This window comes from Schistocerca cancellata, chromosome 7 (genome assembly GCF_023864275.1).
Source record: "Schistocerca cancellata isolate TAMUIC-IGC-003103 chromosome 7, iqSchCanc2.1, whole genome shotgun sequence".
NCBI classification, from domain to species: Eukaryota; Metazoa; Arthropoda; class Insecta; order Orthoptera; family Acrididae; genus Schistocerca; species Schistocerca cancellata.
Genome location: NC_064632.1, coordinates 546,872,870 through 546,898,774, shown reverse-complemented (window position 1 = coordinate 546,898,774; position 25,905 = coordinate 546,872,870). Strand labels below are relative to the sequence as shown.

The 25,905-nt window shown below is 44.4% G+C and overlaps 1 protein-coding gene across 1 annotated transcript in view; it reads right to left on the bottom strand.

Annotated features, from left to right (window-relative positions):
- LOC126092891 (uncharacterized) overlaps positions 1-25,604 on the bottom strand; it is a 71,443-nt gene extending 45,839 nt beyond the window's left edge. Inside the window, exons 1-4 of the mRNA XM_049908621.1 lie at positions 25,551-25,604; positions 23,952-24,104; positions 18,025-18,177; positions 7,767-9,383 (exon numbers count right to left, since the gene is read on the bottom strand). Coding sequence (XP_049764578.1) covers positions 7,767-9,383; positions 18,025-18,177; positions 23,952-24,104; positions 25,551-25,604 — 1,977 coding nt within the window. The remainder of the gene's footprint in view (positions 1-7,766; positions 9,384-18,024; positions 18,178-23,951; positions 24,105-25,550) is intronic.
- Positions 25,605-25,905: the final 301 nt, after the last annotated feature.

The window sequence follows — 25,905 nt, the reverse complement described above, 5'->3', positions numbered from 1 at the left end:
CTTTCCCAGCGTCGGCAGTAAACTTATGGGTCTGTAGCCGTCAGGGTGTGAGAGATCCTTGCCCGGTTTTGGTATTGGCACTATTCTGGCAATCTTCCATGCCTCTGGGAAGTATCCAGTCCTGAGGCAGCTGTTCACTATCCGGGTGAGAAGCACAACAGGCTTTCTCGGTAGGTGTTTCAATTCCGTATTGCTGATTCTATCTGTTCCAGGTGAGGTGTGTTTGCTATACTCGATAATCCTCCGAATTTCCTCCGGCGTTGTCAGCCGGGGCATAGTATTAGTCGGGGCGTCCCGAATAGCTTCCCATTCCGCCGCTGTGTCTTCCTCTGCACGGTGGAGTGCATCATCTCCATCCTCCGTGGGGGGGCGTAGTCATCTGTTGTTGGTATGTATCCGCATACAGCTCCGCCTGCGCCAGTGAGTCGTACAAGAGGCGATGGGGTCCTCGAATTGCCCTTTTGGGGGGCTGTTGCTGTCTGAGACTTTTAACTATTCGCCATTCATCTTTGGTGCGTAATTGAAAGTTGTCCATTTTGAGTTCCCACGTGTGTTGCTTCCAGTCCTGAACCTTCCGCCGGAGTTCTCGGGTTAGTCTGTGAGTCTCCCGTCTATCGTCTGGATGGCGGTAACGGACCCATCGTTTCCGAAATCGATTGCGCCTTGTCTTAAGTTCCTGCAGTGGTAGTGGAAACTCGTCATGCAACTTCTGGTTGCAGGTGCTCCGTGAGTGCTCGTTGTTTCGCACTGTTAATCTTCTTCGTGAGTACTGCGACTGCCACATCAATCGCTTCTCTGGTAGTAACAGCCTGGGTTGGTCGCACATTGTTGTTGAGGTACGTTTGGAACTGCTGCCAGTCGTAAGTTCTTGTCGTCGGCAGTGGGAGTTGCAAAGTAGCCCTCTCTATGAGTCCTAACACCGGTCTGTGGTCCGACGAAAGATCATCCAGCGTCCGCAGATGGAGATTCGGGTTGATGTCCTTGATTATGGCGATGTCTAGAACATCAGGGTCTTGTGTCTGGACGTAAGGCATCCTCGTCGGTTCCCGTGGTCCAGGGACGGAAACATGTAAATTCTCAGCCAGTGCAAACAACATATGTCCTTTTGGGTTAGTCTTACGGGAATTCCAGGCAACATGTTTACTATTAAGATCCCCTCCAAGGAGGATCTTGTCGTAACCCTCTGTAACGGCGTAAAGATCTTCTGGGTGGAGAGGCTTCTTTGAGCTAAGGTAAGCCGCAATACAGGTAATGTTTCCGAGCGTCGTGTGGATTGTTACTGCCGTGGCCTCTAAAGTCTGGAGTTGGGGTAAACGTTCTTGGTGGTGACGAATACATTTTTTGATCAGAACTGCGGTCCCTCCACCCCGTTGGTCCCGTCTGTCCGTCCGGTAGATGTGCATGTTCCTCAAGCGGACGTCGGTTGACTCGCGGAGATGTGTTCGGAGACAAATGCTACGTCTATCTTGTGGCGATGTAAGAAGTCCGTGAATTCTATTTTCTTCAGTTTCAGGCCGTTGGCATTCCAAATGCAGGGGTTAAATTTCCTCGTGTGATGCCGTCTATCCATTTAGGGTGTTTGAAAAGCTGTCAGTACGCTTTCTACAAGCGAGAGGATAGATGTCAGCTTCTGCTGGAGGGCGGTGAGTAGTTGAAGAATATCTGTTAACGCTGGTGTAAAGCTGGTCGACCAGGCAGATGGTGTCTCCGCTGGTGTTGGCGTAGGTGGATGGGCATGTATTGCTTCGGAGTAAGAGCGCTGTTGTCTTGTCTGTCATAGAGTCACTATGGGTGCCGGCTGTGGTCGAGAGGGGATTGTTTCCACAGGGAGAGGTGCCGCTTGTTGTTGGGTGGCCGGAATCGCTGCCATGGCCGAGTTCTTCACAATTATAGGCCGTTGTGGGGTCGACTTCTTTGGTGTCCTTCTAGTATATTTCCGTAGGAGTTCTTGAAATTTGGGGCAGCCACGGAAGGTCGCTGGATGTTCTTGTTCACAATTGGCGCACTTTTGGGGCGCCGTCCTAGGATGGGTACAATTCGATGATTTATGGGATCCACCGCAGCGGAGGCAGCGTGCTGGCATGCTGCAGTAGTTCGCTGTATGCTCGAAACGTTGGCAATGTCGGCACTGAACTGGTCCTTCTTTACTGTTGTAGGTTTCTATTATCACTCGTGTGTAGAGCAGGTATTTGACATCATATATCGTGTAACTGTCTTTTCCGGATGGGAGGTGACTCGATACACAGGTTGCGGTATCAATTGTTTCGTCTTCTCGTCGCGTTCCTTAAATTGGTAGACTTGTAGCACTTTGAAGCCTTTTTCCTTGAAGGCACAGTAAAGTTGTTCTTCGGTAACTTCCGCCGGAAGGCGTTTGACAACTACTTTCATTTCCCTGTCGTCTTGTGCTTGATGCGTAAAATAGGAGAAGCTGTGGTTCGTAAAGAATTTTATTGCACGTCTTTGGTCTTCGAAGGACTCAAAGTGGTATTTGATGCGGTCCTTTTGGTATATTGCTTTAAGGTTGCCCTCTAGAAGTCCGTTGAGCGTTTCATTGAGGTGAACGTAATCCTTTGTGTAATAAATTGTGACTGGGGGCACTTTGCGAAGCACATTCTTGTCTCTGTCCACGGCTTCTGCGGCATTAGAAGTTTGTGCCTGTGGCTTGTTGGTGGTTGATGGAGGCGCAGCTTTAGGTGTCAGTGGGGCGAATCGGTTCTTTGCGGGGATGGTCTCCGTTCGTCTCTTAGCCGGGTTGGCTAAGTCCTTGGCTAATGCGTTGCTTCTGCGCCGTTTGTTGTGTACGAGCGTAAAGTCCCCCTCTGCGTGTGGGGAGTCGTTGTCGTTTTCTGCTGGAAAGGCCGCTGCCATCTCCGCGTCGTCGACCGTTTGGTGGGAGTGCTGTGATTCGACATCTGAGTCCACAGATGTAGGTGCCAGACAGCTGTCGTTATCCTGCTCTTGCATTTCCGTGAATAGCGGATAAGGCGTTGTATGTCCTTCAGCGTTTCTTTGTCCTCGTCCCGACATATATCGAGTCTTCTGGCGTAGTCCTGGCGGTCGTCTTCATTGCTGCGTCCGTCGTGATGTGATGTATGGCCGACGTCCGAATACGGTTTCGTCGTGTGGTGTGTAGTCTTCTGCGGTCGAATAGCGCCTGTCGATCGTCGTTCTATCCTGTCACGAACCGGTGCCGTAGCCTGTGTCGTCAACCTGGGATCCGCCCTGTTGGGAGCGGCCGCTGGGGCGTCCTGCGGGCCAGGCCCAGCCGACCGACCAGCGGCCGACTCCGGCGCGTCCGAGGCGGCTGCCCCGGCCGCGCACGCATCGTCCTCGCTCGTCGGCATCGCGAACTCGACTGGCCGACAGCGGGCTTAAAGTGAATTTCTACAGTTGGTTTAATAGAAGTGACAAAACCTTATGGTTATGCACCAAGTTTTATGAAGTTGGCTTAGGACATGGCCTGTTTTAGGCAAACATTTAAATAATAATTTATGTAAGTACTATATGTTGCATCCTGTAGAATGACCATATCTAATGAAATTTACTAGCGCATTATAATACTAACTTGTTGCAGCTTCTGACATCTTGACCGGTTCACCGCTTGCAACCAGTGGTTGCTCAAGGTCAATCCCTCCAAAACCCAGGCGATCATTGTAGGCAAAACCACCCCTTCCTTCCGCCTCCTTGATTTCTATCTCACCATCTATGGCCGTCCTATCGCCCTCACTCCCACCCTTAAGTACCTTGGCGTTACCCTCGACCGTCGCCTCTCCTGGACTCCCCACCTCCGGACAATCCAAGCCAAGGTACGTTCCCGACTCTGTCTCCTCAAGCTCCTTTCCGGCCGTACGTGGGGTCTGGACCCCTCCACAATCCTCCACACCTATAAATCCCTCATCCGCCCTATCCTTTGTTACGCCCATCCGGCCTGGATCTCCGTCCCCCCTTCCTTTTATAAATCCCTCCAAACCCTTGAACGCCATGCTCTCCGCCTCGCCTATCGCATCCGTCTCCCCTCCCCCATGCGGATCCTTTACGATCTCATCCCCTTCCCCCACCTTCTCCTTTTCCTTGAAAGGATACGGATCCTGTACACCTCCCGTAAACTCGATCCTCCTCACCCACTCCTCTCCCGGATCCTCTCCCACCCCCGCCCGCTGCCGCGCCTATATTCCCATGTCCCACCTGGTCTCCATCTCTCCACCCTCCTCACCCTCTCCCAAGGTGGCTTCCGCCAGCTCCCCCTCCCTGCTGAAGTCCTCCTCCCCTCCATCTTCCCGTCCTATCAACTTTGATCCTCCCCCCCCCACATCCTGTATCCTTTCCATTAGGCACCCTCCCTCCTTCTCTTTCCTTTTTCCCCATCCCCTCCCTCCTTCCCTCTTCCTCCGTGCTTCCCCTCCCCCTTCTTCCTCCCCCCTCTCTCCCCTGCCCACGGCATCTGCTCTCCCCTCTCCTTCTCCCACCCCCCCCTTTGCTCCTCTCTTGGCAGGTCCGCGGACTCGTACACGGATAGTGAACATTCGCGCGCCGGAGATCAACGCCTCGTGTTCTGTGTGTGCCGTCGTTTTGTGCTTCAGTGATTCAGTGTTATTCGTTTTGTGCCCCTACGTTCACGTGTGACAATTTTCGTCTCTGTGTGTGTCGAAGTGTCTGAACAATTTTATCTTGGACTCTACGCCCGTGAACGGCACCTTGTATTTTAAACAGTGTTTTGTCTCCGTTTATATGTCCACCTTGTTTTTTCTTTCAATGCCTTCATTTGTATATTTGTGTTCTCTACGGCTAAAGAGCGGCGTCGTCTGCTGCTGCATGGCCTGCCTGTAATACAGGTTTCAAAATGACAATAAAGAAAAGGAAAACAGGTTCTGAAGAAGACGTTATTAATAACGTTGAAACCTAGGTAAACCAAAAGTTACCCTGCAACTGTAGGCTGTATATTCTTATATAAACAATATCAGTTGCTGTCGCTGCATAAAAATGTTAAAAATGTTTTAAAAAAAGCAAACAAAATAGGTATGACGGGGATATACAATAGTATTAAATTTGTTGTGCCATCATTGGTCACAGAAATGATGCAATTTATTCTACCGTGGAACAGAAATTTCGATGCAGCCTCATTTGTATGCCACGATGTTCATCGTATCTTCGTCTTTTAAGTGAACGGTCGCTTCGTCACAGCGTCTCCTTCAGGTTGCTGTCTGAGGTACAAGAATGAGTTATTTACAAATGTAACTGATTAATCACTTTCCTCGTGAATCTGTTAATAGTAGCGAAGTGTTATAATACACATTAATTTTTATGTCTCCGGTAAATTCAATAGGAAGAGCAAACTCTGATGGAAATTCTATCCTGCAATCATTGAATCATTAGTGTTTAGCCTTTAACCTTTAGCTTTAGGACTGTTGATGTTATCATTATTTAATTACAGGTGTTCCTTTCATATATTTCCAGCAATCTGTATAGGATCAACTGATGATTTCTTTGTGAGAAAGGTATCAGCCATTGCCTTCCATGGGCTATCGTTGTTGGCCGCACAGACAATTAGCTTTCACTTTAACTCGGACATTTCATACAGAATACGTTGCGTGTTTCGTGTGTACTGCATAAAAATATTATCGTGTGATCGTTCTTACAATGACGAACGATCTCACGGTCAGTAAACTGTATGCCACTGTTCTCCATGTACCACGTGGCCATGACTACGCAGACAGTGATCTCTCATCGTTCATCAATGGCTCTCATTTAAGGCAGCATGTGTGTGCAAACGTACATTGAGAAAGAATATTAGTGTGTGAATTTTATCGGAATGAAGATCTATTAAATGGTGCGTAATGGGTATACCATCGTTTTAAAAAAGCCATGTGCGCATGACTGTACAATGGGCAACCGCTCCTTGTGCGTAGCTTTCAGATCAGGCAGTGGCGTGTGTTAATGTGAATTTGATATAAATCTTTTGTGTGCGCTGTAGTCGATGCGTGAACGATGTGGCTGTGAGTAAGGTATATGAAACATCTCTACTATGCTCGCACATGGTCAGAACTACATAGAGGATGAGCTTTCTTCTTTCTTGGCCTGAGCGATGTTGTGAATTCTGTTACGCTGATATACCGATGAGCACACCTTCTTTTTGTTATTGCGCTTACTTGCTTAACTTCTACAAACAATACGTACGTGTGCTCTCTCTGTGTACCGTTTGTAAATATTTAGTCTCCGTTCTGATTGCCCACAATTTCTGGTAGGCGTACGGTGGCCCAGTTGATTTCTTAAGACTTTTAAAGCGATTGTATTACGGCCCAGCTATAAAACCGACCTGTAAGTTACTGAGGACACTTCCCTTCCATATCCATTGCACTAAATTAAATAATGATGAGACCATTTAGCATACTGAGATGGTACACCACGCCCTGTACTTACTGTATGTACTTACAAAATTGTATGCTTTGTTTCTCCCCACACACGTGCTTTCAGATACTAAACGTTGATTTAGCATACGGAAGAAATCTCTGTTGCTCACGCACGTACTTTCGTAGCCCATTAACCGTAAATAACTGGGTCGTTTTACATACTACTGATGAGCATATAGTGCAAAAATATTCTTTGAGGATAGGAATGAGTAGCATAATTAAGCTGAGTGACATACGATACATTTATTTCACTTTAGAGTGTACCATAGTACCGTGCTACGCAGATGAGAAGCTGGTCAGAGAAGGATACGTGCTCGAATCTGGACTTCTCCCCACACAACCACTCTTACTCTATATCTCCTCTCTAGGGATTTTCCCGAGTTAAACCGAGAGGATACTAAACCAATCCAATTAATTGCGCATGTGTTATTAGCGCAGAATCATGTCAGAAAAAAATGAGATTATGGCAGCTTGACTTCAGTTTGTATATTCCGGCACGTCACGACAGTATTTTTAAACAAGCTACAAAGAAATTCAGTGGAGAATCAGGGAGAATCACAAACAAAATGTCCCGAATCTGACAACTCTCAGATTTAAGGAAGTACACTTCTACTACAAAGAATTTAGCTACATAGAGGAGAGCAGATTACAGCAATCTATGCAATATTCTTCGGGCATTTTTCATCCAACTCTCTCCCACGCGTGTTGCAGCCATGAAATACACTCACACAGATTGGTCACAAGTGCGGACAATTGTCCATGCCATGATCCTCCCCAGAGTCATTAGAGACATCGGGCCAACAATATTACGGCTGGTTACATGACCTTCTCTAACAACTATAAAATCATACTGCATAAATCGGCATTATGTGATGTTCGCAATACAGAAGTGAATGTAGCACTTACTGATGACTATTATCGTGTATATATCACAGACCTTTCGTGCCACTGAAATGAGCTTCATAAATGCCTTAGACTGAGCCCCAGGTTTAGTCTATTGTTTATTTCATTGTAACGAGAGGGAGACAGTCAGCTATAGAATAAACTGAAAATGAAACGTACTTTCAATTCGGCAACTATTATTGTTGCACATGTACACTAAATAAATAAGAGAACAATAGGTGAAATACGTAAAATTTATTTTTTTGTTTTAAATAAACCAAGGCTTCTTAAAGAACATTGAAAAATGAATAAACACAAACAACATTAAATGAACACAACGAAAAATTAAACACAGAACGAAAAACGAACTCAAAAACAAACAGAACAAAATCGTAACACAAACAAGAACTTTAGGAACAAACGAACATTTTTTCAGTGGGTGCAAGCGGCACCCGTGGGTTGGTTACAGGGACTCACAGCAACCCCCTCCACCACCTCTACACTGACTTCCTTCATCTTGGCATCACCATTGACACTCTCGGCTGCGCCCTCCTCTAGATCTCTAGGGGCTTGTTCCGTCTTTGCAACATTCACGAGAGTCTCGGCTGACCCCTCCTCCTCATCTGCACAGTCTTCATCAATCTCAGCAGCACCCATGAGACTCTCAGCTGCCTCCCCCTCTAAGTCTTGGGGAGCTTTTTCCATCTTCGCAGGATTCACTAGAATCTCAGCTGTCCCTTCCTCCTCATCAACACCTGCTTTGTCAATCTCAGAAGCATCCACAAGACTCTCATCTGCGCCTTCCTTAATCTCTTCACGTGCTTTGCCCATCTTGGCAGCACCCATGGCACTCTCAGCTGCCTCCTCCTCTATATCTTGATGGTCTTGTTCCATCTTTGCAGCACTCACTAGACTCTCAGCTGCCCCTTCCAACTCACCTCCACATACTGTGTCAGTCTCAGCAACATCAATGAAACCATGATCTGCCCCTTCCTTAATCTCTTCACGTGCTTCGCCCATCTTGGCAGCACCCATGACACTCTCAGCTGCCTCCTCCTCTATATCTTGATGGGCTTGTTCCATCTTTGCAGGCCTCACTAGACTCACAGCTGCCCCTTCCAACTCATCTCCACATACTGGGTCAGTCTCAGCAACATCCCTGAGACCATGATCTGCCCCTTCCTTAATCTCTTCACGTGCTTCGCCCATCTTGGCAGCACCCATGACACTCTCAGCTGCCTCCTCCTCTATATCTTGATGGGCTTGTTCCACCTTGGCAGCACTCACTAGACTCTCAGCTGCCCCTTCCACCTCATCTCCACATACTTGGTCAGTCTCAGCAACATCCATGAGACCATGATCTGCCCCTTCCTTAATCTCTTCACATGCTTCGCCCATCTTGGCAGCACCCATGACACTCTCAGCTGTCTCCTCCTCTATATCTTGATGGGCTTGTTCCACCTTGGCAGCACTCACTAGACTCTCAGCTGCCCCTTCCAACTCATCTCCACATACTGGGTCAGTCTCAGCAACATCAATGAGACCATGATCTGCCCCTTCCTTAATCTCTTCACGTGCTTCGCCCATCTTGGCAGCACCCATGACACTCTCAGCTGCCTCCTCCTCTATATCTTGATGGGCTTGTTCCACCTTGGCAGCACTCACTAGACTCTGAGCTGCCCCTTCCACCTCATCTCCACATACTTGTTCAGTCTCAGCAACATCCATGAGACCATGATCTGCCCCTTCCTTAATCTCTCCACATGCTTCGCCCATCTTGGCAGCACCCGTGAGACTCTCAGCTGCCTCCTTCTCTAAATATTGATGGGCTTGTTCCATCCTGGTAGGACACATTAGACTCTCAGCTGCCCCTTCCACCTCATCTCCACATACTGGGTCAGTCTCAGCAACATCCATGAGACCATGATCTGCCCCTTCCTTAATCTCTCCACATGCTTCGCCCATCTTGGCAGCACCCGTGAGACTCTCAGCTGACTCCTCCTCTAAATCTTGACAGGCTTGGTCGATCTTGACAGCCTCCACGAGACAATCAGCTACTCTCTCCTCCTCTTGATCCATCTTGAGAACATCCACCTAGGCAACCAAGATAGTTTTAGGTGCTTGGTTAAAATAGAAACAACATTAAACGGTAGACCTTACATTGTGAAATGATAATGGGTATGAGTTTTCAGAAATTGCGTTGAACAAGAGGTTTCTATGGATTATCACTGTTTAATGTCAGCTTCAAAAGAAATTAAAAATTTCAGTCGTACTGATAGTGTTTAACAGGTAGTAAGATATTGGAATATTATTACCGCACAGGCATTAGAAGCTGATGACTTAGTGTATGGTATGAAAGAGAGGGTCCTCCATTATCACCGATTTCGCAATAATATATCGCTGAGATCCTCATACTGGCAGCATGTCTGTAAGTAAAATGTTTCGGGCCTACTGAAGAATGGGATACAACCTGTCGGCTCTGACCAATGACGTCAGATTTTGCCAGAGATGATTTACTTCACAGATTTAACAGCGGAGACAAATGTTCCTAAACTAAGGAATGCAGGAGAGTAAAACAGGTGGTTGACATATATAACGTCCAGTAATGTTTCGACCATAATGTTAGGATACCGCTTGTTTGAGTCCGAGTGCTTCTGTAAAAAATAAACGAAGAAATGGAAAGAAGTAGTGGGAGCGTAGAGTACCTCAGTCGACATATATATGAGTTGTATCTCGAAATTCAGTTGATCTGTGTAGGTTAGTTGCAGTAAGGGATACAAATTTAACGTACGTCGATTTCTTCGTTGTCGTCAGCATTGGTATCCTATTCTTCAGTGGAACTGTATAGGTCAAGTGAAAAAGGAGATACAAATTTTAAAGGTGTTGTTCCTTTCGCCTCCACTACTACTAACATTCTGTTCTGATGTACATAATATTACTAGCGAAGGCAGAAAGATCTACATACATGATATTTCATCCCATACTTCAGCTGACCTAATAGTTCAACTGAAGAATAAGATACTAGTGCTAACGGAAACGAGGAAATCTGCTTACGTATCATTGGCAACCTGTTGACCTATGTAGGTCAACTGAAGTAGGGGATACAATTTATTTTTGGCTTCTATACTTATAATATCGACTGAAATTTATCACAGAATGGGAAATAACAACAATTGTAACATGTGTATTCTGTACTTCAACTGACCTATATGGGTAAATCACATCAATGTTAGACATGTCGCTTTTTTCATCTAGCTAGCACCAGCATACCGTACGTCAGTTGACCTGTATATGTCAACCGAAGTGCGGGATACAAATTTGACGTATGTCGGTCTTTTCGCCTTCAGTAGTGCTAGTATAGACTCGGAAAATGATACTACCACCCGACGAAGAACTGTGTCAGTTACAAGCGTTATGTGATTTGGGGATTCGCAAATGACGCATAATTCCCCATTTTCTCTTATTCCCTATGTTTTAAATGCCGCGCAGATTGTGTATTAACAAGACAGAGATTTGAAAACCAGATTTTAAACTCGTTTTTCCTTCCATGAGCAGTTATGGACTATATCCATACTGTGTTGTTTATAGACGGCTGACTGAAATTGAAGAAGCTGCAAAAAGATTGAAATCTGGGAAAACGGTCCGATATAAGTCCAGAACCCACTGAGAAAGGGGAAGCATTGCATTACAAGACGAATGGAAAAATTGAACAGATGAAATAGAGAGAGCAGTAGAGAATCACACAGGCAAAAAGATTATTTCCAATATAATTCTTACCCAATTTTCCAGATGCTGCTTTTAACTGTTTAAAGTAGAAAATTAAAAAAGAAAAACAGGAAATGAAGCCTCAAACGTGAATACACACACGTAAAAATAAGTTGTGCAGTAAGCTGAAAACGGGAAAAGAAGACTGGATGCAGAAGAAATGCGAAACAATAGAAGCGTGTGTAACAATCGGAAAGTTAGATATCATATATGGGAAAATTATGAAAACCGTTAGAGGAGAGAGATTCAGATGCATAAATGTCAAACGCTTACCGGGCAAGCCATTACGAACGAAAGGACGGAGGTCTGAAAGCTGGGTTTAACGTATGAATGGGTCCTACAAAGTAAACCAATTTAAGAAAGGAAGTGGATGAAGATTCGAAGTGAAATATGGTACAACAAAAAGAGTTTCTCACTGCAGTAAAAGACCCAATTCGGAGAAATACTCATGGTATACACTACAATGTTTCAAAATTGTTAAGATCACTGGTTGGGAACCTGAAAAAGGTGTTCCACGTGATACGTAAAACATCCTAAGCAGGCCAAATACACTCAGGCTTTCAGAAAAACGTAATAATTCCATTCCCAGATAGGCCAAATGCTCACAAGATTCAAAGTTAACGGAATGGTCACGAAAAATCTAATAGAATTAATTAAGACATTGATAGCGGAGGTTTCTCGGAAGTATGGGGACGAGTAAGTCATTTCCGACCTTAGCACCCTGAAGACAGACTGCTGCAAGGCAAAAGTAAATCGGTAGGAATTCCATTTCTGAGGGTCACAGGGATAAATAATACAGGGAGTGATGTGGTCCAAAACGTGTGCATAAAACAAAGTGCAATTATAAAGGGCTCAGGATCTCGCAGGCATACAGCAGCTAGGACGGGAGTGAGATACCTTTGTAACCTAGCAGTTACGGAAGCAGTACGGAAAGTAGACAAAAATTATGTATGGGGATTGAAGCTCAGAGAGAGAAAATAAAACTTTAAGTTGAGTTCATGAAATTACAGTTCTGTAAGATACTCCAATTTCCTTTGATTAGCAGTTGAACGAAATGAGTAATGTCTTGAAAAGAAATTATCAGTGAATACTAGCAAACGTAAAAGTAGGATAGCAAAATGCAGTAGGATTGAACTAGGAGTTGAAGGTTGAAAAATATTAACAAATTACACTGAGAGAAGTAAACTGAGCTTTGTTGTTTATGCAAAAGTAACAGATTATTAGCAAAGTAGAAGACATGTAAACATCAGGATGTCAATAGCAAGAAAGACGTTTCTGAAAAACAGAAATTAATTAACCTTTAATATAAATGTCAGTACTAGGTAGTCTTCTCTCGAGGTATTTGTCTATAGTGTAGCCATGTACATGAGTGGAACGCTAAAGATAGACAGTTCATAAAGATTGGAATATATAGTTTTGATATATTTCTCCAAGAGGGCACTGAAGATAAGCTGGGTACAGCGTGTAACTTGCGAGGAGGAAATGAATCGAAATGGAGGAAAAAGTCTTTTATCACACAATTCGCTGATAGCTGGGATCAGTTTCTAGTATGCATCGTGCGGATACATAGGATCTTACGCTGTTAACAGGGTGTTGCGAGAGGGTGAGTAGGGAGAGGAGGTGGAAGGGTTGTAAGATTCGTAGAGGTAGAGGAAGACTTGAACACATTAAGCAGATTGAAATTAATGTCGGCTGCTGCACTTATGGAGAAGCAAAGAGCCTCTCACAGGACAGACTACCCTGGGAGCGTGCATCACATCATACTTCAAACGGGAGACCGCATCATCAACAACACACCGCGTGAAGATTTTCTAACAGTTGCTTGGCCCTTACTTACCAACGGGAAATGGCCGTATTGATGTTATTCATTGAAGAAGAGGGACCTAGAGTCCATGGATATACCCTCACGCGAAAAATATTCTGTTATGGTGCATTCTGGTAGCAGTGATTAACTCACTGTAAGTAGTTAAACAGCATTTCCTATAACACCATATTCAATAGCTGCATTACCCTTCTAACATTCAGTACACTTTCTTTTCCTAATCTTCTGTAATTGATTATTCTAGATTGTTATTGTCATGGCATTTGATAACACGTCAATTTTAATTTTTTGTTTTATGTTGCGCACGATGTTTGGTGTAACATCGCGATATTTTCACTCTGCCACAACGTGAACGTGTTATATCTGTTTCAATAAGTGGATTATATTTTCGTAGCCATTTAATGTATTTCAAGCAACCTGCTACGCCCTCATCTGGCTCTTGTTCTATGATCATAAAGATGTACTAGAATGGTGGAAATAATGCCTTATGCAAGAAATAGTGAAGATAAGGAACTGGAGAACGCTGAGGCAAGCAATCCGGAAGGGGGGGTGGGGGGTGGAGTTTGTTCCCCGCGTGATCAATTGTATCTCGTAGTCAAGCAGCTAAAACATGGGAAAGCCGCTGAAGATGGTGATAAACCAGTAGAACTCATCAAGGCTGCTAGACAACAGCTACATGAATAACTGTTTCATTTCATACAAATTACATACGAAACCTGGGAACATCGAAAAGACTTCGAAGAATAGTTACATCACCAACACAAGAGAAAGTATCTGCAAACAAATGTGAACAATTTTGCACCCTCAATTTAATAACACACGACACCCAGATCTTGACCTCTGTCATTGTAACGCGGACTGAAGAAAGGATAGGTGTACAAGATACGGAAGATCAATTTGGCTTTAGAGGAGATCTTAGGCACACGAGAAGCAGTATTCGGGTTGCGGCTAATACCTGAGACAAGACTAAGCAAGAGCTAAGAATGCAGCAGAGTGTCGTAGGAGGAATGGTCAGTATTCAGGCGTATGACAGGAATTATCATTCGAAGCTTAACCGTCTACTAAACATGGGTTGTAAAATGAAGCAATGAGCACTTCTTCTTCGATAGTGTAACAAAACCTCGTCTTGGCCTTCTACATTTTGAGCGGCGTAAGTATGGCCCAAATCACGAAAAAAATTGTATGTAAATATGGGCTGTAAAGTGCTCACCTTCAGACATTCGGCACTTGTGCAGATTCACTGTTGTGAAACACATCTCTTCCACAAAACATGTACTTACAGATCTTGAGCTACGAGTAGAGTTCATGTTTACTAGTCTCTTTTGCTTCGAATGACCGTTCCTGTAGCATCTCTGAATACTGAACATACCTCACAGGACACAGTATACTGCCTACGTTGACAAATAGTGAGTATTAGACTTTGTAGTCTAGCGATAGATTTTTGAGATGCTGAGAGGGGAAATGCCGTAATGTATCAGAACAGAGAAGTACTGCAGTAACTTTACAGAGAAAATGTGGCTGTGATAAGAAGCGGATAACATCAAGAGCAAGCCACTGTTAAATAAGGTGTACGACCGAGCTGTTCACTTTCTGCTATCTTATTCTGCGGATACATTCAGAGGACTCTAGATGATTTTAGGGACACACTAGGCATTAAAATTGAAGGTAATATAACAGACATGTTGAGATTTTCTTATGATACTACAGTGTTAAGTGAATGTGCGGAAATACAAAAGCGAGATGCAGATGAAAGTCAGCCCCATTTCTTCCTAACATGCCAATTAATAAAGTTAAGACAAAAAACTTGATGAGTAGTCAAAATACCGTTGCCCAGTGCTCACTTAACAATGAGGGACTGGAGACAATTGAATCCTTTTGCTTCCTATGGAGTAAAAGCATCCTCAGACGGATCAAGAAAGGATATTGCAAGCCAAATAAAGCAGGCAACAGCTGCTTTCAGCAAGAGCAGGAATCTTACATAACTTGTTTCATAGCCCAATACCTGAGGAAAGACCTCATAAAGATTTTGTGTGGAGTGTGCTGCTGTACAGATGTGAAATACGGACAATCGAGGAGGCGGAAAAAAACTGATAGCCTTCGAGATGTGGTTCTATCGCAGAAGGCTCAATATTTTCTGTGAAAATAACGTATTAAACAAACTGGTGCAATGCATGGTAGATAACGTGCAGCTATGTCTCCTAAAGCTTATTGAACGCCACATGTGTCAGCCACATGTTGAGACATTATGGTCTCATTACAGGTGTTGCTCAAAGGACAGCAGAAAGGAAGAACACAGGAGACAAACTTAGTCTAGTATACATCAACCGTATCGTGGACGACATATGTTCCGCCACCTATAATGCAATCAAGAAAAAGGCCGGAGACAGAAATGCTTGGCAAGCTGCTGATAGTCAACCTGATAGTTAAAGACCAAAAAAGAAGAAGGAGATCATGATAAGTTTTGAAAACTAATGGCAAGACGCTTTAAATGTTCAGAAATGGGTACATGTTTGAGTAATTAGCGTGTGCTGTATGTGAGGGGAGAAATGCACCTACACTGTGGGATCAAAATTATCCGGACACCCCCAAAAACATACGTTTTCCACATCAGGTGAATTGTGCTGCCACCTACTGCCAGGCACTCCATGTCAGCGACCTCAGTAGTCATTAGACATCGTGAGAGAGTAGAATGCCGGCTGCTGGTGGCCGAGCGGTTCTAGGCGCTTCAGTCGGAACCGCGCGACAGCTACGATCGCAGGTTCGAATCCTGCCTCGGGCATGGATGTGTGTGATGTCCTTAGGTTAGTTAGGTTTAAGTAGTTCTAAGTTCTATGGGACTGATGTCCTGAGATGTTAAGTCCCATAGTGCTCAGAGCCACTTGAACCATTTTTAGAGTAGAATGGGACGCTTCGCAGAACTCACGGATTTCGAAATGGTCAGGTGATTGTGTGTCACTTGTATCATACGTCTGTACGAGACATTTCCACAGTCCTAAACATTCCTAGGTCCACTGTTTGCGGTGTGACAGGGAAGTGGAAACGTGAAGGGACACGTACAGCACAAAAGCTTACAGGCCGGCTTCGTCTGTTCGACAGAGACCGCCGACAGTTGAAGAGGGTCGTAATGTGTAATATGCTGACACTAACCACACCATCACACAGGAATTTCAAACTTCCACAGGATCCACTGCCAGCTCTATGAGAGGCGGGAGTTGAGAAAACTTGGATTTCATGGTCGAACGGCTACTCATAAACCACACATCACGCCGGTAAATGCCAAACGACGCCTCGCTTGGTGTAAGGAGAGTAAACATTGGACGATTTAACAGTGGAAACGCGTTGTGTTGAGTAACGAATCACGGTACACAGTGTGGCCATCCGGTGGCAGGGTGTGGGTATGGCGAATGCCCGGTGAACATCTACCAACTTAAAATTCGGAGGTGGTTGTGTTAGGGTATGGTAGTTTTTCTCATGGAGAGGGCTTTCACTCCTTGTTGTTTTGCGTGGCACTATCGCAGCACAGGTCCACATCGATGTTTTAAGCATCTTCTTGCTTCCCAATGTTGAAGAGCAATTCGGGGATAGCGATTGCATCTTTCAACACGATCAAGCACCTGTTCATAATGCATGGTCTGTCGTGAAGTGGTTACACGACAGTAACATCCCTGTAATGGACTGGCCTCAACAGAGTCCTGACCTGAATCCTACAGAACCCCTTTGGGATGTTTTGGAACGCCGACGTCGTGCCAGCCGTCACCCAACGACATCGACACCTCTCCTCAGTACAACACTCCGTTAAGAATGGGCTGCCATTCTGGAAGAAACGTTTCAGCACCTGATTGAACATATGCCTGCGAGTGTGGAAGCTGCCATCAAGGCTAAGGGTTGGCCACATTGAATTCCAGCATTACTGATGGAGGGCGCCATGAACTTGTAAGTCATTTTCAGCCAGATGTTGGGATACTTTTGATCAGAGTGTATCTTGCACACGCTGCTCTGTTACCCTCCATCTAAGAGTAAATTTTTTGTCAATCCGCGTCAGCTGTGTCAAAGTAAATGTTTTTAACACATCAAATTATAATTTGTACGCTTTACCTCAAGCTTGTTGCTCAGTCTGGAACAAAGTATAATCCTCACTATTGTTCTAGCTGCAACTTAATCAGCTTAATTCTAAAGCAGCCTATATCTATAGAAAACGAAGTAATTCCACTTTATAGACTAACATCCATGAATTATGTGGTAATACCCTGTTAATTATCTTTTTGTTTATGGTGTTGAAAACTAATGTGGGCATAGTATCTCTAGCACTACCTGCATGGAGACACATCGTAAACCTATCATTCACCTCAATGAGAGACAGTAATACTTTCTCATAACCTGGGCCCCTGCACTTCCTATCAAGTTAAATTGATAATATGGACTGACAATCCTTTTACAAGATGACGTTTGTTTCAATGTTCGAAGAAGTGTAGTAACAGAGCAAAGGAGACCCCACGAAATTGGATCGAATTGCGCTCTCATTGGTTCAAATGGCTCTGAGCACTATGGGACTTAACATCTATGGTCATCAGTCCCCTACAACTTAGAACTAATTAAACCTAACTAACCTAAGGATTTCACACACATCCATGCCCGAGGCAGGATTCGAACCTGCGACCGTAGCAGTCGCGCGCCTCCGGACTGAGCGCCTAGAACCGCTAGACCACCGCGGCCGGCTGCTCGCATTGTGTGAGTAGTGTTGGAAGAGAGATGACAATGTTCTTTAGGTCAGACGATCATTTGTTTACACAGATGGAATGTTTATGAAGCCGAACATATCCTGCTCAGTTTCTTCAAGAGATCATACCAAAGTACCGTTATCAAGCGAACGTACTAGATGTAGTAATTATACCTTTTCAACCATCCGTGTTAGATGGGATATAATAACCTTCTTCTTCTAATATCGTGAATCAGTCTGTTAATACTTCATGTAAAGATGAGGGACAACTGCATTTTACAGTCATGGATATGTGTGCAAATCATGAGATTATATCGACTGATATCACTTGTCTAAGTGGCTAATTCTACAGCGTGTACAGTCAGAGACGTAACTGTTTCCTCATCGCTCTCACACGCATGCTCTTAATGTTAGTAACAATGTCGACTTACCTCACTAGGGCCCTCCTGCGGCGCATCGACCAGTATTATATCTCGTTCCTTGAGGAAAATCTCTGTCTGTGTGGTCTGGTCGATGTCTTGATCCTTAAACTGCGGATTATCTTCTTCGACCTTATTTACTTTGAAGCGCCCAATAACGTGGACCTGTGGGTGGTTTGATCTTATAGTTACTTATTCCGCTAGGATGGCACATATCAATCATACATAAAGCTTTAGATACTTCACTTAGCATTTTTAAACAGATTATATATTAAATTAGCAGCCCTTAAGTGTAGGCTATAAGAAGACGTCAGTTAAAAACTAAGTTATTGAATAAGGTAGACAACTGTGGGATACAAGAATGGAAGGTCGATGATTAGTGGTAGGTTCACATGACTATTTCTATCTCATCCATGAATAGTTACGCTACTTACGCAGGCACTTGATAGCAAAAGCTGAGACTATGTGCCTAGATTTGAATCTAAGAAACAATTTACTATCGAAGCAGTGCATAATGTGCGAGAAGACATAAAGAGCCGGCGGTCGTGGCCGAGCGGTTGTAGGCGCTTCAGTCTGGAACCGCTCGACCGCTACGGTCACTGTTTCGAATCCTTCCTCGGGCATGTATGATGTGATGTCCTTAGGTTAGTTAGGTTTAAGTAGTTCTAAGTTCTAGGGGACTGATGACCTCAGATGATAAGTCCCCTAGTGCTCAGAGCCATTTGAAACATTTGAAATAATGAGTTTAGCTCACACGGAAGAATGAAACCAGCCTCTTAAGTGATAGATGTAACCACGTGAGACATTTTTCGAGGCCTGTTTTGTAGGTAGCGTTCGTGAAGGTTTCTTCTTTGCTGCTTACCACAGTGCAGCACAAACTTATGCATGCCAAATACACAGTAAGGTAAGCATGTATCTCAAACTAGGGTGCTGTGCAAACGTTTTCGTAAACCCTGTCTGGTGCCATAATCAAACTCCGTTAACTTCACTAACCCAACGAATCTAAATCAATTTCCAGCAAGAAATAAGCGTTTTTGTTGAAACTGACGTCAGTGATTTTCGTATCTAACACTAGATTTCCATATTATTTCCTGAATGTGGGCGATTGTTTAAATGAGTAGAGGGGAATCCTACTGACTACACGTTGGACACAGGCCCCCAGGAGAAGGGAGCGTGTCTCGGTGTCCGGCCACAGTATACTGCACGTGGCGTGATCTCCACGGCAGAGGCACTGCCCGTGTCTGCATCCTAAACGATGGAAAGCTGATCTGTACGTTTTAACTTGGTGTGTCCACTGGCGCAGAGCAGGCATGTCGCCAGTTAGCAGCTACAGGTTGTGTTCCCATGTTCTGGAACTTGAGGCCCACAACGGTGAAAACCTAAGTCTGGAGTGGGACGAAAGACCATGTAGATCTTACGTGCTTAACACCACGGCTCCGTGAGATGACAGGCGCTGCCAAGCTAACTGTAATTTTGTTGACTCTGCTAAGAAACGTGCGAGCACTGACATAGGATAACGCAAATAAATTCAGGAGTGGAAAAACAGAACTCACATATGTCTACATGAAGAACGCCTGATTGGCTGAACGTGACATAGAACATATGGTGGGAGTCAGAAGTTGCCTGTTTCTCAGCTCCAGCACAATGAACCTATGACTGGTTTATTATGTTAAACTAAATAGGGAAGGGAGATTTTTGCACTGTTACAAGGGATCTGATTGGCACGCACACTCCAAAAAGTAAATAAAATTTCTGATCCTTATTGGGAGGGCTCTGTAGAGCAAACTTCCATCAGAGACTCGTCAACAGACACATCAGTTGAGAGAGGCACATAGAGTTTCGGCTATCAGGGAGAGCAGTCTCCAGTACAGTCAGATGGCTGAGAGTGCTGCAGCCACTACGGCAGCCGCCCGCGGCCATAGGTAACGCTAAGTACGGTGAGCGACAGCGGCGTTCGCTATCTAAGCTGCAGGGTGTATGTAACGATTTCGAACTGACATTACGACTTCCGCCGATCAGTTGAGTTTACTGGTAATCTCGAACACAACATGTACTCAGTCAAGGCAATGGGTGCAGGCACGAGTATTTCTGTACTTCTTTCATATATGATTAAAATTATGGAAGCTCTGTGGAGCTATTGCGAACGTGGTTGTTTTCCCAAACTAATTAACCAATCTTTGCCAAGGTATGGATATTTTAGTTACAGTGTGAAGTAAGTTAATACACTTCTGGCCATTAAAATTACTACATCAAGAAGAAATGCAGATGATAAACGGGTATTCATTGGACAGATATATTATACTAAACTGACATGTGATTACAATTGCAAGCAATTTGGGTGCACAGATCCTGATAAATCAGTACCCAGAACAACAACCTCTGGCCGTAATAACGGCCTTGATACGCCTGGGAATTGAGTCAAACAGAGCTTGGATGGCGTGTACAGGTACAGCTGCCCATGAAGCTTCAACACGATACCACAGTTCATCAAGAGTAGTCACTGGCGTATTGTGACGAGTCAGTTGCTCGGCCACCATTGACCACAAGTTTTGAATTGGTGAGAGATCTGGAGAATGTGCTGGCGAAAGCAGCAGTCGAACATTTTCTGTATCCAGAAAGGCCCATTCAATAACCTGAAACATGCGGTCGTGCATTATTCTGCTGAATTGTAGGGTTTCGCAGGGATCGAATGAAGGATAGAGCCGCGGGTCCTAACACATCTCAAATGTAACGTCCACTGTTCAAAGCGCCGTCAATGCGAACAAGAGGTGACCGAGACGTGTAACCAATGGCACCCCATACCATCACGCCGGGTGATACGCCAGTATGGCGATGACGAATACACGCTTCCAATGTGCGTTCACCGCGATGTCACTAAACACGGATGCGACCATCATGATGCTGTAAACAGAACCTGGATTCATCCGGGTACACCATCGAGGCGCTCATGTCTGTGATGCAGCGTCAAGGGTAGCCGCAGCGTTGGTCTCCGAGCTGATAGTCCATGCTGCTGCAAACGTCGTCGAACTGTTCGTGCAGATAGTTGTTGTCTTGCAAACGTCCCCATCTGTTGACTCAGGGATCGAGACGTGGCTGCACGATCCGTTACAGCCATGCGGATAAGATGCCTGTCATCTCGACTGCTAGTGATACGAGTCCGTTGGGATCCAGCACGGCGTTCCGTATTACCCTCCTGAACCCACCGATTCCATATTCTGCTTACAGTCATTGGATCTCGACCAACGCGAGCAGCAATGTCGCGATACGATAAACCGTAATCGCGATAGGTTACAATCCGAACTTCATCAAAGTCGGAAACGCGGGGGTAAGCATTTCTCCTCCTTACACGAGGCATCACAACGACGTTTCACCAGGCAACGCCGGTCAACTGCTGTTTGTGTATGAGAAATCGGTTGGAAACTTTCAAAAATGGTTCAAATGGCTCTGAGCACTATGGGACTTAACTTCTAAGGTCGTCAGTCCCTAGAACTTATAACAACTTAAACCTAACTAACCTAAGGACATCACACACATCCATGCCCGAGGCAGGATTCGATCCTGCGACCGTGGTGGTCGCGCGGTTCCAGACTGTAGCGCCTAGAACCGCTCGGCCACCCCGGCCGGCGGGAAACTTTCCTCATGTCAGCACGTCGTAGGTGTCACCACCGGCGCCAACCTTGTGTGAAAGCCCTGAAAAGCTAATCATTTGCATATCACAGCATCTTAATCCTGTCGGTTAAATTTCGCCTCTGCAGCACGTCATCTTCGTGGTGTAGCAAATTTAATGGCCAGTAGTGTACTTAATGAACGTAATTGTTTTCTGTTCGTGTGCGCTTATGTTTAACATGACGTCTGTAGCGAATTGTAATATATACAGCCCTATGGTGACCACTGTTTCATTAAGTAGTATCATAAACACACTATTTCTATTTTTATAACGCCGCCAGGACCAAAATTTATTAAATAAATTCAATTTATTAATTTTGGCCTTGCCCAATACCTTTAACTAAACTCCTGTGATCCTATAGGGAGCGATTTGTTAACCGGTAAGGTCACCCGGTACAGATACTTCTGACTTCCACAGAGGTATGTCGGTGGCTTCGTCGTAACCTCACAAAGGGAGCTTCCTTACGAAAACGTAATTTATTTTTACATTATTATGCAGAATCTTGTGCCAAAGAGAAGTGTTACTTTCAATTAAAAGTGAATCACGTGGAAAGTATTTAGTGACACGTAGTAGATTTTCGCGCTGTTCGTGTATAGTATCAGGGCCCCTATATCTGCTGTAAGATTATTAACGCGGCACAATTTTATCAGTTCACACTTGTCATATCAGAGCCCTTTATATCTGTGTACATTGTCCTTGCTCTCAATTAGTATCTTTACGTGCTAAAACTTCAGTTCTTAAACTGATCGCAGACGAAGTGTACATACAGGTGGGATGACATCTGGTTTCGTCTTCGGAGTAATCCTATCAGAACCTGCACCAAGGCTCCTGGGCCATCTCTGATTCGCTCCAGTGAGAGGCAGTAACACATTTTTGCGAGTTGTGCCATTGACGTCGTGTGTGCTCTACCGACTGTTATTACTACTATTTCACACAAATAGTCAGGCTAAGTTATGTAGTTGCAAACTCACGCTTATCTCATAAAGTGAACAATTGTTGATGGAATTATAATAAACCAGAAAAGACTGCACTGATGCTCTTCATGTGTCAGGTCTGTTTTAAGAAATTTAAGTTGTTCTCGGTATGCCATTTGTGTCAGTCACAGAGGATTTCATTAATACAGTCGGAATGTACTCGAAGTCTGATTAACTTCGACTAATTCTTACCACGTTTCCTGCTATGTTAAGGTAGTCACTTCGCTTCTACCATGTACGTTAGATGAGTCATCACTTTCTTGCAGGCATAAATCGCCGAACTGTTGTAATTAATTCCCAGTCCTTTATTGGTTCCCTAATGTCTCATACGTGCCACTGATGCTATATGGGACGTCATTGATATTCAGCTTGTGGTTTCGTACGAAGGTATCCTACTGAAGTGTTCAGTTCCGTTAGCAGTCTGGACTAATATCACTTATACCTATATCTTTACGTACATGGCAGTCTTCTCTTTGATGTGATAGGTCCTGGCGCCAGTATTTGTGCTCAGTTAAATTCACGTCGGCCAATCGGATTGCGGTTCTCCGTGTTTACATAAATCACATAAAACGGTTATCAGCATTGTTGCGTTTTCGACAGCCACGCGGGATTAGCCGAGCGGTCTGAAGGCGCTGCAGTCATGGACTGTGCGGTTGGTCCCGGCGGAGGTTCGAGGCCTTCCTCGGGCATGGGTGGGTGTGTTTGTCCTTAGGATAATTTAGGTTAAGTAGTGTGTAAGCTTAGGGACTAATGACCTTAACAGTTAAGTCCCATAAGATTTCACACACATTTGAACATTTTTTAATTCGTCGACAATGGAAGCCGTTCGCTAGTCTTACCTCAAATCTGCGATACTGATGGACGGATGTGTCTCCGACTGGCAGTAGTCATTGGCCAGTTGTGACTCGCACAGCTGCAGATCTATAATTTGTGCACATGAAGCTGTTTGAAGCTGCTGTGTTTCACACCAAGTGTTATAATCGTAATCCGTGGATATTTTACACCGGGCCTTACTGTCCCACAATAATAACTATCCGTACGACCCAAGATTTACATCATTATCTTGTAACCAATCTATCATTAGATTGTAATTAAGTGAATCCCTTAAACTATCCTTCCGGAATTTATAGTCGAGGAGGCATGTCTGGAGCATCAGAAATTCTCGATAGATATGATCTGGCAGAGTGGCTGATTCTGCAATGCGTGCAGTTTAAGAAATAGATGTTGTTTCTTAGCTCTCAGCCTGTCTGTCCGCCTCTCCCTGCCTGCCCTCCACGACATTAATGACGCTGACTTACCCCAGCAGGGCCCTCCTGCGGCGCGGCGACCAGTTTATTCTCACGTCTCTTGCGGCGACGGCGACGCTGCTCGGTGTGTTTGCGCTCGCGGTCATCAGACGGCGGTATTTCTTCGGCTGCCTTCCTCTTCTTGACGCGCCCAACAGCATGGCCCTGTAGATGGTTTAATTTTACTATCGCTTATAGAGCTGGGATGCCATATGTCTAACAGAAGGAAACTTTAGGCAACTGATTTAGCTTTGTTAAATAGATGGTATATTAAGTTAGCAGACCACACTTGTGTCTAATAACGAATGTGAAATGTGATGCTATAGGCGTTTGTCAAAAAATAATATATCAAATTGAGATAGGGAACTGAGAGGCACGCGAATGAAAAGGGTACAGAATGTTTTAATGGGGCACACTTAACAAAATAAAGGTTGTTTGACACGAATAATGATAAGTCATTTAGGAATAATGAACCGACTGCTGACCTCAGATGTTAAGTCCCATAGTGCTCAGAGACATTTGAACCATTTGAATAATGAAACCCGCACCTGAAAGGGGAAGAATGTGAACGTATGCAAACTGTATATACACCAGATTGTTGTCCGCGCACTGTGTAGTACACAATATATGAAGAAAGCTGAAACAAGTCAATAGATATATGACTCTAAAAACATAGACATCGTCTGTGATCCGTTTTATGTATAACGTTTGTAATGCATCTTTGTTCACTAATTGCGACAATAGAGCAGAAGTATACGAACAGCAAGAACATAGTAAAATACGCAAGCAATTGTAAACAAGAAAATTTGCTAGCGACAACCTACATTTATTTTTATAATACTCTCTGTTACCACCTTAATTTCTCTCACGTGATCCTCTGATCGTCACGTGAATATACGTGTAAAGCTCTATGGCGCCGCTTAGTCTTCTCCGAATTCACATTCTGGAAGACTACACAAAGAGACTACGACAACATCGTTACCTTTTGTTTAAGAGCCCCTCACACTATACAACTCTCTGTTATATCTTTGTGTGGTCTGGTCTGGTTACTTATATTGTTATTAACTATTCTTCATGTTTCAAAACCTTATTCTGCATGTCGCACTGATGGGGGCCACAAGCACTGGAACGGTGAACCATGTTACGTCGCATTGGTATCGTGTCTGTTTCTCCTGCAGCTACTGAATAGAAGTTAAAGTCGTATTTGTGCCTCTTATTACCGACAGCATATGCCCAGTGCAGTTCATAGCAGCACTTAGTTTCATGAACAGGTATTGAAGCTAACACTCCGTATGATCGTACATCGTGTACTGGACACTTGAGGTAGCATGTAAGACTGAATCGGCTGTTAACATGCGTTTTTAGCTTGTACTTCAAACGAGTGGTATATTCCGGATTCTTTTAAGTTTACAACGGAAGTTTACTTTCCACAGTATTATCTTTCCGTTGTATGTTACATTTATTTTAGGATATTGTAACCACTGCTATTTTGTATAAATGGATTACAACAAAGTGAGTTCCTTACCTAGTCCCACGTGTAAAAATGACAGAGCTGTCTGCGAGAGTGACTGATTCTGCTATGTATACCCGGTAGTACTGATGTTTGCTCACCTCTGCACGGCCGTCCTTCAGAGCATCGTCCTTACTATTCTCTTCTTTCTTCATGCGAGGGGCAGGTCCTGGAGTCGGTTGACAGGGAAAGATCTCGAAGATGGACGGATATTCTGGCTCCCTTCTCTCTCTGAAGCGTCCGTACTCCATAAACTGTGGGTGTTTCGTTTTTTCCTATTACTGACTCTTGCAGTACTGCATATATTTAACACATAGGAATACACTAGAGATTCGACTTACCACTTGAATGGATTTTATATCACATAGGCAGTTCGTAAGTGTAAAATCTGAGGAATGTGTTACATAGTGTTATAGGGAGTGGTTATACAGTAAGAAATCAAATAAAGTAGAGAAA